Here is an 11333-nt window from a genome sequence, read left to right as displayed (position 1 = left end):
ATAGACAGGTAGATCAATGGTACAGAATAGAGGACACGGACACAAACCCAAGTAAATACAATTTTCTCATACTAGACAAAGGTGCCAAAAATGTGCAATGGAGAAAAGATAGTCTCTTCAACAAATGGTGCTGGGAAAACTGGAAATCCATATGCAACAGAATGAAACTAAACCCCTATCTCTCACCCTGCACAAAAATCAACTCAAAATGGACCATGGACCTCAGAATCAGACCAGAGAACCTGCATCTTATAGAAAAAAAAGTAGGTCCAAATCTTCACCTTGTTGGCTTAGGATCAGACTTCCTTAACAGGACTCCCATAGCACAAGAAATAAAAGCAAGAATCAATAACTGGGATAGATTCAAACTAAATAGCTTTCTCTCAGCAAAGGAAACTATCAGCAATGTGAAGAGAGAGCCTACAGAGTGGGAGAAAATCTTTGCCACTCATACTTCAGATAGAGCACTAATTTCCAGAATCTATAAAGAACTCAAAAAACTACACAAAGAATACAAATAACCCAATCAACAAATGGGCTAAGGATATGAACAGACACTTCACAGAAGATCTACAAGCAATCAACAAACATATGAAAAAATGTTCACCATCTTTAGTAATAAGAGAAATGAAAATCAAAACTACACTATTGATTCCACCTCACCCCAATTAGAATGGCGATTATCAAGAATACAAGCGGGCTGGGAAGATAGCTCAGTTGGTAAAGTGCTCACCTTGTAAGCACAAGGCCCTGGGTTCAATCCCCAGCACCACAAAAAAAAAAAAAAAAAAAAAAAAAAAAAAGAATACAAGCAACAATAGGTGTTGGTGAGGATGTGGGGGAAAAGGCACACTCATACATTGCTGGTGGGGCTGCAAATTAGTGCAGCCACTCTGGAAAGCAGTGTGGAGGCTCCTCAGAAAGCTTGGAATGGACCCACCATTTGACCCAGCTATCCCACACCTTGGCCTATACCCAAAGGACTTAAAATCAGCATACTACAGAGATGCAGCCCCATCAATGTTCATAGCTGCTCAATTCACAATAGCCAGATTGTGGAACCAACCTAGATGTCCTTCAATTGATGAATGGATAAAGAAACTGTGGTACGTATATACAATGGAATATTACTCAGCCATAAAGAATAATAAAATTATGGCATTTGCAGGCAAATGGATGAAATTGGAGAATATCATGCTAAGTGAGATAAGCCAATCTCAAAAATCCAAAGGAAGAATGATCTCGCTGATAAGCGGATGATGACACATAATGGGGGGGGGTGGGAGCAGGGCAAGAATGGAGGAAGGAGGGACTGTATAGAGGGAAAAGAGGGGTGGGAGGGGTGGGGGGAAGGAAAAAATAACAGAATGATTCAAACACCATTATCCTATGTAAGTGTATGATTACACAAATGGTGTGCTGTTACTCCATGTACAAACAGAAACTACGTGTGTCCCATTTGTTTAAAATAAAAATAAATTAAAAAAAAAAAAAAAAAAGAACTCGCACAACTCAGTAAGATGACCCAACTTAAAAGTGGGCAACAGGGGCGGGGGTGTAGCTCAGCAGCAGAGGGCTTGCCCAGAGGACACGAGATCCCAGGTTTGATCTCCAGCACTGGGAGACAAGGCAGCAGGTGAAGAAGTGATCAGACGCTTCCCCAAAGGCACATGAAAGGTGCTCCAAGTCAAGCCCAGAGCAGCAGGCAGGCAGGTGGTATGTGGGCAGGGGTCCTGCACTGCAGGCAGGGCGCGAAGTGCAGAGTGACCCGGTCACCCTCCGCTCCACTCCACACAGGCCCACAGGAAACCTCACGGGATGTTTACAGCAACATCGTCCACGAGGGCCAGAATGCAAACCCAACCGGACGCCCACCAGCGTGAATGGATAAGAAGACGCATCCTCCCGTCCTCCACGGCACATCCTGTCATCCAAACCCAAGTGCTGGACGCGCGTGCCTGGGGACAGCAAGGGCACGCAGGACGCTCCTGCTACGATGCAGGAGACGCCGGCCGCCAGGGCCGGGTGGGCACGGGCAGGACTCCTGAGGGGCAGAGGACCGACATGCTTCCACAGGCTCTGCGTTGCTGGCCACGCGGAAGCGCGTTTCCAGGCAGCAGGCGACACACCATGAGCCTGCACAGCCCAGCCAACCAGACGGCGTCACGTGGGCCCCGGGAGCAGGAGGGACAGAGCAAGAAGCCACCTGGACGCCATCTTCACAACTACGATCATAAGATGCCCGGCCTACGACTTGGAAAGGGAACTCCTCCACCTCGGGCCTCTGCACAGCCCTGCCAGGAGGGGACAGGGACGGGTGGGCCTCCTGAGGACCAGGGGCTAGAACCGTCCCCCAGGGGACGGCCAGCCAGCCACACTCCCTGCCCCCCGCCCTGCCGAGGAGGTGGAACGCCCCCTCTTCACTTGCTGACCCTGCATGCCAGGGGTCAAACAGCTGCTCCAGGAAGCCCGCCCCTAAGTACCACGTCCGCCCAGATGGTCTCGAGTACCGTGGTGGACAAGTCAGACGCGTCTGGTATCGTGTAGCTGACCTTCGATAGGAGTCCATCAGCACGTTGACCAGCACCGTGCAGGCCTCCTGCAGGTCTCCGTCACAGCCGCCTGAAGCGCAGGGTGCCGGGAGGTAGTGCTCGTGGATGGCCCACTGGTGGAAGTCCTGCCTGCAAGGCCAGCGCTGGCGTCAGTGCGGCCAGCGTTTCTTCCTGACCTCTCCGCGGGCCCCACCAGAGGAGCACAGGGAGCGGCAGCTGGGACGCAGGAGGGCGGCACCAGCAGCACGGGACCTCAGTGGCTGCGAAGGTGTCACCTCAGGGGCAGGCCCACCCTCGCAAACTGCCACCGCTGACCAAGGAAAGTCCAGACGGGGTCGTCCTGCAGCGAGACCCACGGTCATACCCCGATGGACCTGGTGAACGCAGCAGCAGCTGCCGAGGTGGGCTCAGTCCAGAGGAGGTCGGCACCTCGCCTGGTCCACCTGCAGCCCCAGGGAAGCGGGCGCAGGGCCTCCAGGAGGGGGACGGCCCCGAGCAGAGGAGCAGGCCCTCCATCTGTGCTCTCGGGTGGTCAGCAAAGGGGAGGGAGGAGCTGGCTGGGTGGTGCACACCTGAAACCCCACCTGCCCAGGAGGCTGGGGCAGGAGGGTCGAGTCCCAGGCCGGGAAGACCAGACCTCAGACAAGAACTGACAGGGGCTGGGGTACAACTCAGCGGTGGGCACCCTGGGTTCCGCCCGTCCACACAGCACTGACGTCCAGGGACATGCTCACCCAGGGGTCAAGGTGCGGGTCTGAGAAGTCCACACACCCAGAGGTGGCTCTGCCCTGTCTGCTGCCCCTGCACCCAGCTGCCCACTGAGGCCGTGGAGTGCGGGAAGGACGCCCTTCAGAGCCGCTGGACACAGGCCTGGAGGGAGCGGCATTTGCAGCTGGGGGGCAGCTGGAGTGGTGCTTCAGGCCTGGCCTCCTGCCTCCCTGTGTCCTCTACCTACACCAGCACCCGGGCAGCACCAGGCCTGGCCTCCTGCCTCCCTGTGTGTCTACTACACCAGCACCCGGGCAGCACCAGGCCTGGCCTCCTGCCTCCCTGTGTGTCTACTACACCAGCACCTGGGCAGCACCAGGCCTGGCCTCCTGCCTCCCTGTGTGTCTACTACACCAGCACCCGGGCAGCACCAGGCCTAGCCTCCTGCCTCCCAGTGTGTCTACTACACCAGCACCTGGGCAGCACCAGGCCTGGCCTCCTGCCTCCCTGTGTGTCTACTACACCCAGCACCCGGGCAGCACCAGGCCTGGCCTCCTGCCTCCCTGTGTGTCTACTACACCAGCACCTGGGCAGCACCAGGCCTGGCCTCCTGCCTCCCTGTGTGTCTACTACACCAGCACCCGGGCAGCACCAGGCCTGGCCTCCTGCCTCCCTGTGTGTCTACTACACCAGCACCCGGGCAGCACCAGGCCTGGCCTCCTGCCTCCCTGTGTGTCTACTACACCAGCACCCGGGCAGCACCAGGCCTGGCCTCCTGCCTCCCTGTGTGTCTACTACACCAGCACCCGGGCAGCACCAGGCCTGGCCTCCTGCCTCCCTGTGTGTCTACTACACCAGCACCCGGGCAGTACCACATGGCGTCTGTGCAGAAGGCACTGCCCTGCCGCGAGGCAGGCCCGGAGGGTGCCCTGGGCCTTCTCTGGCCTCGAGGTCCTCCGCTTGTTGTTTTGGAGGCCACAGCTCCTCTCCCTGCCCCGACTCCACACTTCAACCCGACGTTCAGCACCCCAGCAGGTGCCTAGCGCAGCACACCTGGCCGATGGCCTTCGGCCCTGGCCCTGCCTGCCTCATAGCCGGCCCCTCGCTCTCCAGGCCGTCTGCCTGGGCAGCGCTCATCCCTCCTGAGTCCAGTTCCTCGACGCAGCCGCCCAGGTGTGCAGGGCCCTCCACGCACCTCCTCCACTCCCCGTGCACAGGCGCCCTCATGGCAGGCTCGTCTGGTTTGCACTGCATGCCCAGCTTCTAGAACATTCTAGGAAAATCTGCCACACAGTCGAAGCTCCATAAATACTTCTTGAATGAAATAACTGGACTTGTGCGCAGAGGCCAACAGTCAACCCAGCGTCACACTGAGTGCAAAGACTGACTCAACAGAAAACAGGCCACTTGCGAGCAGCTCCCTCGCACTCACCTCTCTGTGTCCGACAGGGCATCAGCTCCAGGCTGGATGTCCAGTTCCAGCTGCAGCCAGTCTCTGAAGGTTAGCTGAGAGACAAGGGCGGTCAGCACCGGCAAACCCCACACCCCACGCCAAGCTGCACACTGTCACTTTATCTCAGAAATAAAGGCCAGTCTGAAGCCAAACCACCGCTGAAGAGCCTCACAGAAAGGCCCTGTCCATCCCACCCACGAAACCCAAGGATTCCAACTGACATCAGCCTCCTGACCACAGAGGCCAGGACCTGGGCCTCAGATCACAGGGCTCCAGGCTGGCCTCTCCTACCAAGTGTGTTTGCTCTAAGCCCGAGGAGTGAGGACAGGAGCTGTGTGGCTCGACGACGTCGCGCTCACTGCCCAGCCCTGAACCACTGGCCTGCATACTGCACATCCACTCCCTGCCGGGCAATCGGCAGCACGAGTCCTCTGGCAGCCCAGCTCCTCTCTGAAGATTCCCTGAGTGGTCAGCTGGGCTGCTCTCAAAGCCTCACTGCAGGGAGCCCTCCGCAGGCCCTGCGTGCGTGAAGGCCAAGGCTAGGCACCTGGGCGCAAGCTGGGCGCAGGCCCTGGGAGGAACTGCCACGTCCCTCCCATGCTCGGTGCTGAACACGCTGGGAAGTCGTGCAACCCACCTTACAGGTCTTCTGTTTTGTTTTTTTGATTTAACAACTGTTCAGACACCCGAGGGAATGCTGGGCCCGTGGGAGCAGCCCTGGGAAGGTCGGCATCCAGCAACCGAGGCAGGCTGGAAAGAGCACGCACCTGGAGCGCCCCATCGAAGGCCCGGCAGACGCCTCTGCAATGTGTTTTTAATTCACCCTTAAAATTTTCTGTAGGAAGTTATTATCGTGCCAGGCCAGAGGCTCACAGCTGTGATCCCAGCAAATTGGGAGGCTGATGTCAGAGGGTCACGGTTGAGACCAGCCTCAGTAATTTAGTGAGGCCCTGTCTCAAGAGAAAGAGCTGGTAAGGCAGTTCAGTGGTAGAGCACCCTGGACTCAACTCCAGAACCTGTGGGGGAAGCTGGGAGGCACATCGGGCCTTCCCGGTGTTTCTGAGAGCCGCACAGGGAGCCACCGTGACCTCAGAGCAGGCGCCTCAACACCCTGGGCTGCCCTCCTCTCGGAGCTCAGGCTCACACAACTGGGAGGGGCACACGTGAGCGGCAGGGAGCAGGGCGACCCACCCGAAACCCCTCTGCAAGCAGCTCCTGGAAGCGGCCCTGTCTCCACAGGGCAAGTGCAGCCATCTTCCAGTCTGAGGGGCAAGGGCACACGGGTCCCCAGGGAAAGCCTGCTGCGTCCCCTTGAGGGAGAGGTGCTCGGGCCTCGGAGAACAATCTGAACACAAGAAACTGAAACTGAAACAGAGACGTGTGGTGAGAAACAGCTCCCCCAGCCTCGCCCCTCAGGTGGCCTCGTCCCCCAGCCAGTGTCGCCAGCTCGGCAGTGGCAGCCCCGAGCCAGCACCTGTGAGCACCTCCGACTGAGCTGCATCTGGGGTCACAGGCCCACACGGACCTGGAGTCACGCTACCCTCCAGGGTCTGCCCCTGCTGGGGGTTTCCCACGAAGCGGCCAGCTGCAGGGAGGAGGCTGGGCCTCCTGCCCTCCACAAGGAGCAGTTCAACACTGGGCCCCGGGACTCAGCTCCCCAAAGCAGATGACAGGAGGTGTGGGGCGCCCAGGTCCCCGCAGTGTCTAATGCAAGGCACCAGAACAGGGCGACTGTCAAGGGGAGGGTGTGCGGGGCTGCCCTGTGGAAGATGGCCCTGGGCTACAGTGCCCACTCCCCTCCCTGTGGACAGTCAGGGTGGGAAGCTCACTGAGCCTCTGCCCTTCTGACAAAAGCAGGACCTGCTAGACAAAGGCACTGGGTTTTCTCAAAGCGGAAGAGGCTTCTCGTGAACACTCATCTTCTAGCCTATCCTGCAAGAGGAGGCAGGTGCAGCTGCTGCCTCACACCCGGATTCAGCAAGGAGACCCCCAGATGGCCCGGCAGCCCCCAGCCAAGGCCCGATGCCCGACAAAACCTGAGGCAGTGGCGACGTGGCTCCTGAAGAACCCGAGACCCGCAGGGCAGAAAACCAGGAGCTGGCAGACCCACCTTTTTGACAAGACCTGGAGACAAACAGCTGTACCAGGAACCTCGAGGCTGAGGAGGGAACTTGCTCAGGGCGTAAGAGATCGCCGCCGTGCAGAACCTGCAAACAGCAGGGACGACCAGTGTGACCCACGCAGAACAGCAACGGAGGGCATCTCAGCAGGCTGACCTCAGGGCCTTCACACCGGTGGCCTCAGCGGTCATCCTCAGCTGTCTCCTGAGCTGGAGCTGTTGTCCCCACAAGTCCCCGTCCACAGGAAGGCAGAGATGCACGCCATGTGAAAACGGCACGTGCTCACTGTAGACGTACGAGGGGTGAATCCACACCACCAGCCTCTCGGATAAACCAGGGACAGGGTATCAACGAGGACCACAGCCAGGAGGACAGACAGCCTGAGCTCAGGGCCGTGTCGTCTGCACCACCTTCTGAACAGAAGCCTGCGAGCCACGGTCAAGGGTGCGCGCAGGGAGCGTCCCGAGAGACACCTGAGCACAGCCTCGGCCTCCGTGTAGTCGGTCACACGGCCAGCCATGTGGCCTGCAGAGGCAACGAGGATGGGAACAGAGCCCGTGCCCTGGGACCAGAGCACCAGGAGGATCGTGAGCAAGAAAGGAGACGCAGCAAAGACGGCGTGGGCGCAGGTTGCAGACGTGCCCGGGCACCCGCCATCGCTCCTGACGCGCCCACGAGCATCCACATGAGGAGGCCACAGCGACCCCCTGGCATGGAATCCATGACCACAGCGAATCACAGGAGTCCCCGAGGTGGACACTGCTCCCTCTGGGGGCTGACTTTCTGCACATCTGTCTTTTCTTGTCTTCTGGGGGCTGGGGCCCAGGTCTTCATGTGCTGGGCAAGTGCCCCCCCGGCCGCGGCCCAGCCCACCCAGCCCTCCATGGCTTCTCTACTGAGAGGAGGGACGATGGCCACCTCAGGCAGAAGAGCGAGGACTCCTTGGTGTGGCACGTCACGAGGCTGTCGAGGAACCTGGGGACAGGAAGGCCACCGGCAGGGGCAGGAGGACCTGGGTCCACCTCCGGAAGCGCAGACCCAGGCTCACCCAGGTGGACGGTCAGGGCAGCCAAGCCCAGCACATGTGGGGCACTCAGGCGTGGGCCCTGAAAAAGGAGACAGGTGGCGGAGCTGACGACAGCCCAACAAGCTGGGAGGGTCCTGGGCTGGGAGGACGGCCAGGCTGCCCGCTTCGGCAGCCCTGGGGAGTGGCCTACAGGAAGCAGCCTACCTGGTGCAGCAGCTGGCAGAGGCGGGCAAGGACCACAGGGAGCAGCGCTGGTCCACACAGCGTCCTCACGAAGAGGGCTGCCCAGGGGCCCTGCCTGCAGACAGACGAGGAGGCCCTGGCCGCTGAGAGCCCACGCACCCTCCCACAACTCAGCCACGCACAGGAGCCTGCGTAAGAGCCGCCACTCCCCCAAACAAGGGCCAAGGACAAGCCTTCCATGAATTCCCACTTGATGCAACTCAGCCTGGACATCTGCTCCTGGAAGCTGCGCTCAGGCCTGCTGGCCTGCTGTCTGGGTGCCCCAGGACAGCCCAGGGTCACCCAAACTCCCGCGCCCTTACCTCTCTGGAGGGGCAGAGCTGGAGGCCACCATCAGGCTCTGACAGAACTCTGTGAGCAGGAGGTCCACCACCTGGGAGACAAGGCCAGCAGAGACTGCCACTCCCACCACCAGCCTTGGGAAGCAGCCTGCGCAGGCACTGGGGGCTGCCACTCGGTGGCTGGGGACACCCAGTTCCCAGTGTCCTCACAGGACGAGGAACTCAGCGCTGAGCAGCAGCCGCAAACCCTGACAGCAAAGGGTCAGGCTGGGGCTACAGACGGCTCTGCAGCAAGGACGCACACACGTGGGCTGCCCGGTCCTCAGCACCTGACCAGCTCCTCACGTAGCCAAGAAGCGGCTGGCACACAGCCTGGCTCGAGGGCACACGGCACTTACCAGCTGCTCGGGCTGCTGGAGCCCTGGAGCAAGGACGCTGAGCCGGACCTTCCCAGCCCCACGGGGGCCGCCATCCTCCCCGTGCCCCAAGGCTGTGCGCAGCCCTTCAGAAACCAGGGCCATCTGAGCAGATATGGCTGCACACAGAGAAACCCGCCAGTGAGATAGGAAACGTGGGTGGGTGGATGTGGCCACCGCTGGCCTGCACCTCTGGAGGACCGGGTGGCCTCCCCACAGCCCACCAGGCAGTGGAAGAGCTCATTTTCATTGCAAGAGGTGAGTGGTCAGACCACAGACACACGGGGCCTCTGCCTCGTGACACCAAGCACGTGGTGGGGACAGACTGGGCCTGCTGCCACCACTGCCTCTTTCTGGATCAGCTGAGGGGCAACGTGGCCTTCGGCATCTCAGACCCCAACCCAACCTTCCCACATGCTGCCAGACACCAGGGCGAGGGCCAACGGCCCCCTTAACCATGAAGCCCATCACTTCTGGACAGAGGCCAGCGGAGCTTCATCAGGCTTTGGCTTAAGCAATGGAACTCTTCACGATGCCCTCCAAATGCCACATCCTCTAGGCCTGGTGGCACGGGCCGGTGGTCCTAGCACGTGGGAGGTTGAGGCAGGAGCATCACTGGAAGCCAGGAGTTTGGGTCTAGCAAGACCCAGTCCCAAGAGACACAGCAGGAACAACCCAGGACTGTAGGAGCCTGGTCTGAATGGCTGCAGAGCTGCTGCAGGGCTGCTGGCCTGACAACTCAAGCGGTTACGCTGTGTGATGCGGGCATGGTTTGTCCCCAGGGTGGTGCCACTGGTGGGGGTCCCTGGGACGTCACCTCACAAGGCCTGGTGTGGTCTCCAGTACACTGGCTGGGCCTCCCAGGAGGCTGAGAGGCTGACCATCCTGGTCTCCCTGGCCTCCTGCCTGCCTGTGCCCTTCCGACCTGGCCATCCACCACTCCCCTCCTCCTCTGCCAGCTGTGCAGTCAAGCCCAAGGGGCCACTGAGGCTTGGACTGCCAGCCTCCAGAACCGTGAGCTAAATGCACCTTGTTTCTTTACAAACCCAGCTTTGGTTATCTTGTTGGAGCAACAGAAAGCAGCAATACACTCAGGAAACACGTGGCTCACTTATTTTAGATTCTGCATGCATCCTAATAAGAACCTGGAAGCCCTGCAGTCAGTGTGCACTGCCACCAACTACGGGGCCGTGCTAAGGGGCTCTGCATGCTCTCGCTCCATGGATGAAGCCTTCGCCCAACTCAGTGTTTCAGAACTGTCGTAAGGAGGCAGAGACCAGAGTAGAGGCCCAGTGCACTTCACGTGAACTCCAGCAGCCAGGATAAGGAAAAAACTGAGACTGCCCATCCTGTGGGCTGCCAAATACCACAGTATTTATTTTTGCCAAGAGTCTGGGCAGCTACAATGAAACCAGCCTCCCTCTTCCCTTGAGCCCGATGCGCGGCAGCAAGACACACAGCCTCCATCACCATGGCTCCAACTGCATGCTGCACACTCCTGCGGAACACGCACGCCCCACCAGGCACCCCGTCCTCACCATCACACTGGGTAGGGTCCGCCATCAAGGCTCTGAGCTCTCCCAGCGCGGCCCTGAGCGGTCCTATGGGCTCCTCGGCACAGGTGGACTCTGCCCTTGTTCCCGAGGTTGCACCTGAGGGCGGGGAGGCAGCGGGGAACAGGTTTGTGCAGACAGTAGGCAGTCAGTGGATGCTGACACTGGGTGCCACGCGTCACAGCAAATGCTCACGAACAAGAGTAGTGGTCTTGCGGACCACGGCCATGCGTGTGACAAGCTCAGATGTGACGGGAAAGGATCCACACAGCCAGGGGTCGGGGCGGGCAGGCGTCACCTGTCCCCTTAGCAGGCCCGGGACTGAGTCAGTGGCTGTCACCAGCTCAGCCTGCAGCTGGATCTGCAAAAGATCCTGGTTCACACTCCCACACGCTGTTTTCACTAGAAAAGGGAAGATGGGCCTTAGAGCAAAGTGAGCTCGCGTCTGGGTGGCTGGAGAGGCGACCGCTCACCAGCGCACAACCAAGCCTGTGGCCTCGCCCAGCAGGAGCTAGCAACCAAGGCTCTGCGCCAGAGCCACAGCACACGCCAGGGAAAGCACCTGCGACCCAAGAGCTGGGTGCAGGAGTGCACACCTGTGATCCCAGAGGCTCGAAAGGCTGAGGCAGGAGGGTGGCAAGTTCAAAGGCAGCCTCAGCAACTTATCAACACCCCGTCTCAAAATAAAATATAAAGAAGGGTGGGGATGTGGCTCAGTGGTTAAGAGCCCCTGGGTTCAATCTGGGGGCACCCAAAAAAAGAGTCCAGGAGTACAGCTCAGTGGTAGAATACTTGCCCAGCAAGCATGAGGCTTAAGTTTTGGTCCCCAACGTAGGAAGGTATGGAGGGCAGCTCTCTGAGGAGAAGCCCTAACCATGTGCCTGTGGCCTCAGGCCTCCATCTGTCCCCCGCACAGCGCTGGTCCCTGCTGCTCAAGGAGCTTCACACTCGGACCATTTGAGTCTCCTGGGTCTCCATGA

General features: G+C 59.5%; 1 protein-coding gene across 4 annotated transcripts in view; it reads right to left on the bottom strand.

Annotated features, from left to right (window-relative positions):
- Window positions 1-11333, bottom strand: part of Fanca (FA complementation group A) — a 56457-nt gene that overhangs the window by 11019 nt on the left and 34105 nt on the right. For all 4 annotated transcript variants that reach the window (XR_007105545.1, XM_047529853.1, XM_047529852.1 and 1 more), the window contains 9 exons: window positions 10339-10452; window positions 8783-8919; window positions 8406-8476; window positions 8065-8158; window positions 7752-7939; window positions 6824-6920; window positions 5905-6078; window positions 4693-4766; window positions 2553-2681 (listed from right to left, as the gene is read on the bottom strand). Coding sequence is in view for 3 of the 4 variants with exons in the window: in XM_047529853.1 (XP_047385809.1) it covers window positions 2553-2681; window positions 4693-4766; window positions 5905-6078; window positions 6824-6920; window positions 7752-7939; window positions 8065-8158; window positions 8406-8476; window positions 8783-8919; window positions 10339-10452 (1078 nt within the window). In the remaining variant the exon portion in view is untranslated. The remainder of the gene's footprint in view (window positions 1-2552; window positions 2682-4692; window positions 4767-5904; window positions 6079-6823; window positions 6921-7751; window positions 7940-8064; window positions 8159-8405; window positions 8477-8782; window positions 8920-10338; window positions 10453-11333) is intronic.

This window comes from Sciurus carolinensis, chromosome 16, assembly GCF_902686445.1.
Source record: "Sciurus carolinensis chromosome 16, mSciCar1.2, whole genome shotgun sequence".
In the NCBI taxonomy this organism is placed as follows: domain Eukaryota; kingdom Metazoa; phylum Chordata; class Mammalia; order Rodentia; family Sciuridae; genus Sciurus; species Sciurus carolinensis.
The sequence above is the reverse complement of the archived record's forward strand: the minus strand, read 5'-3'. Positions and strand labels throughout refer to the sequence as shown.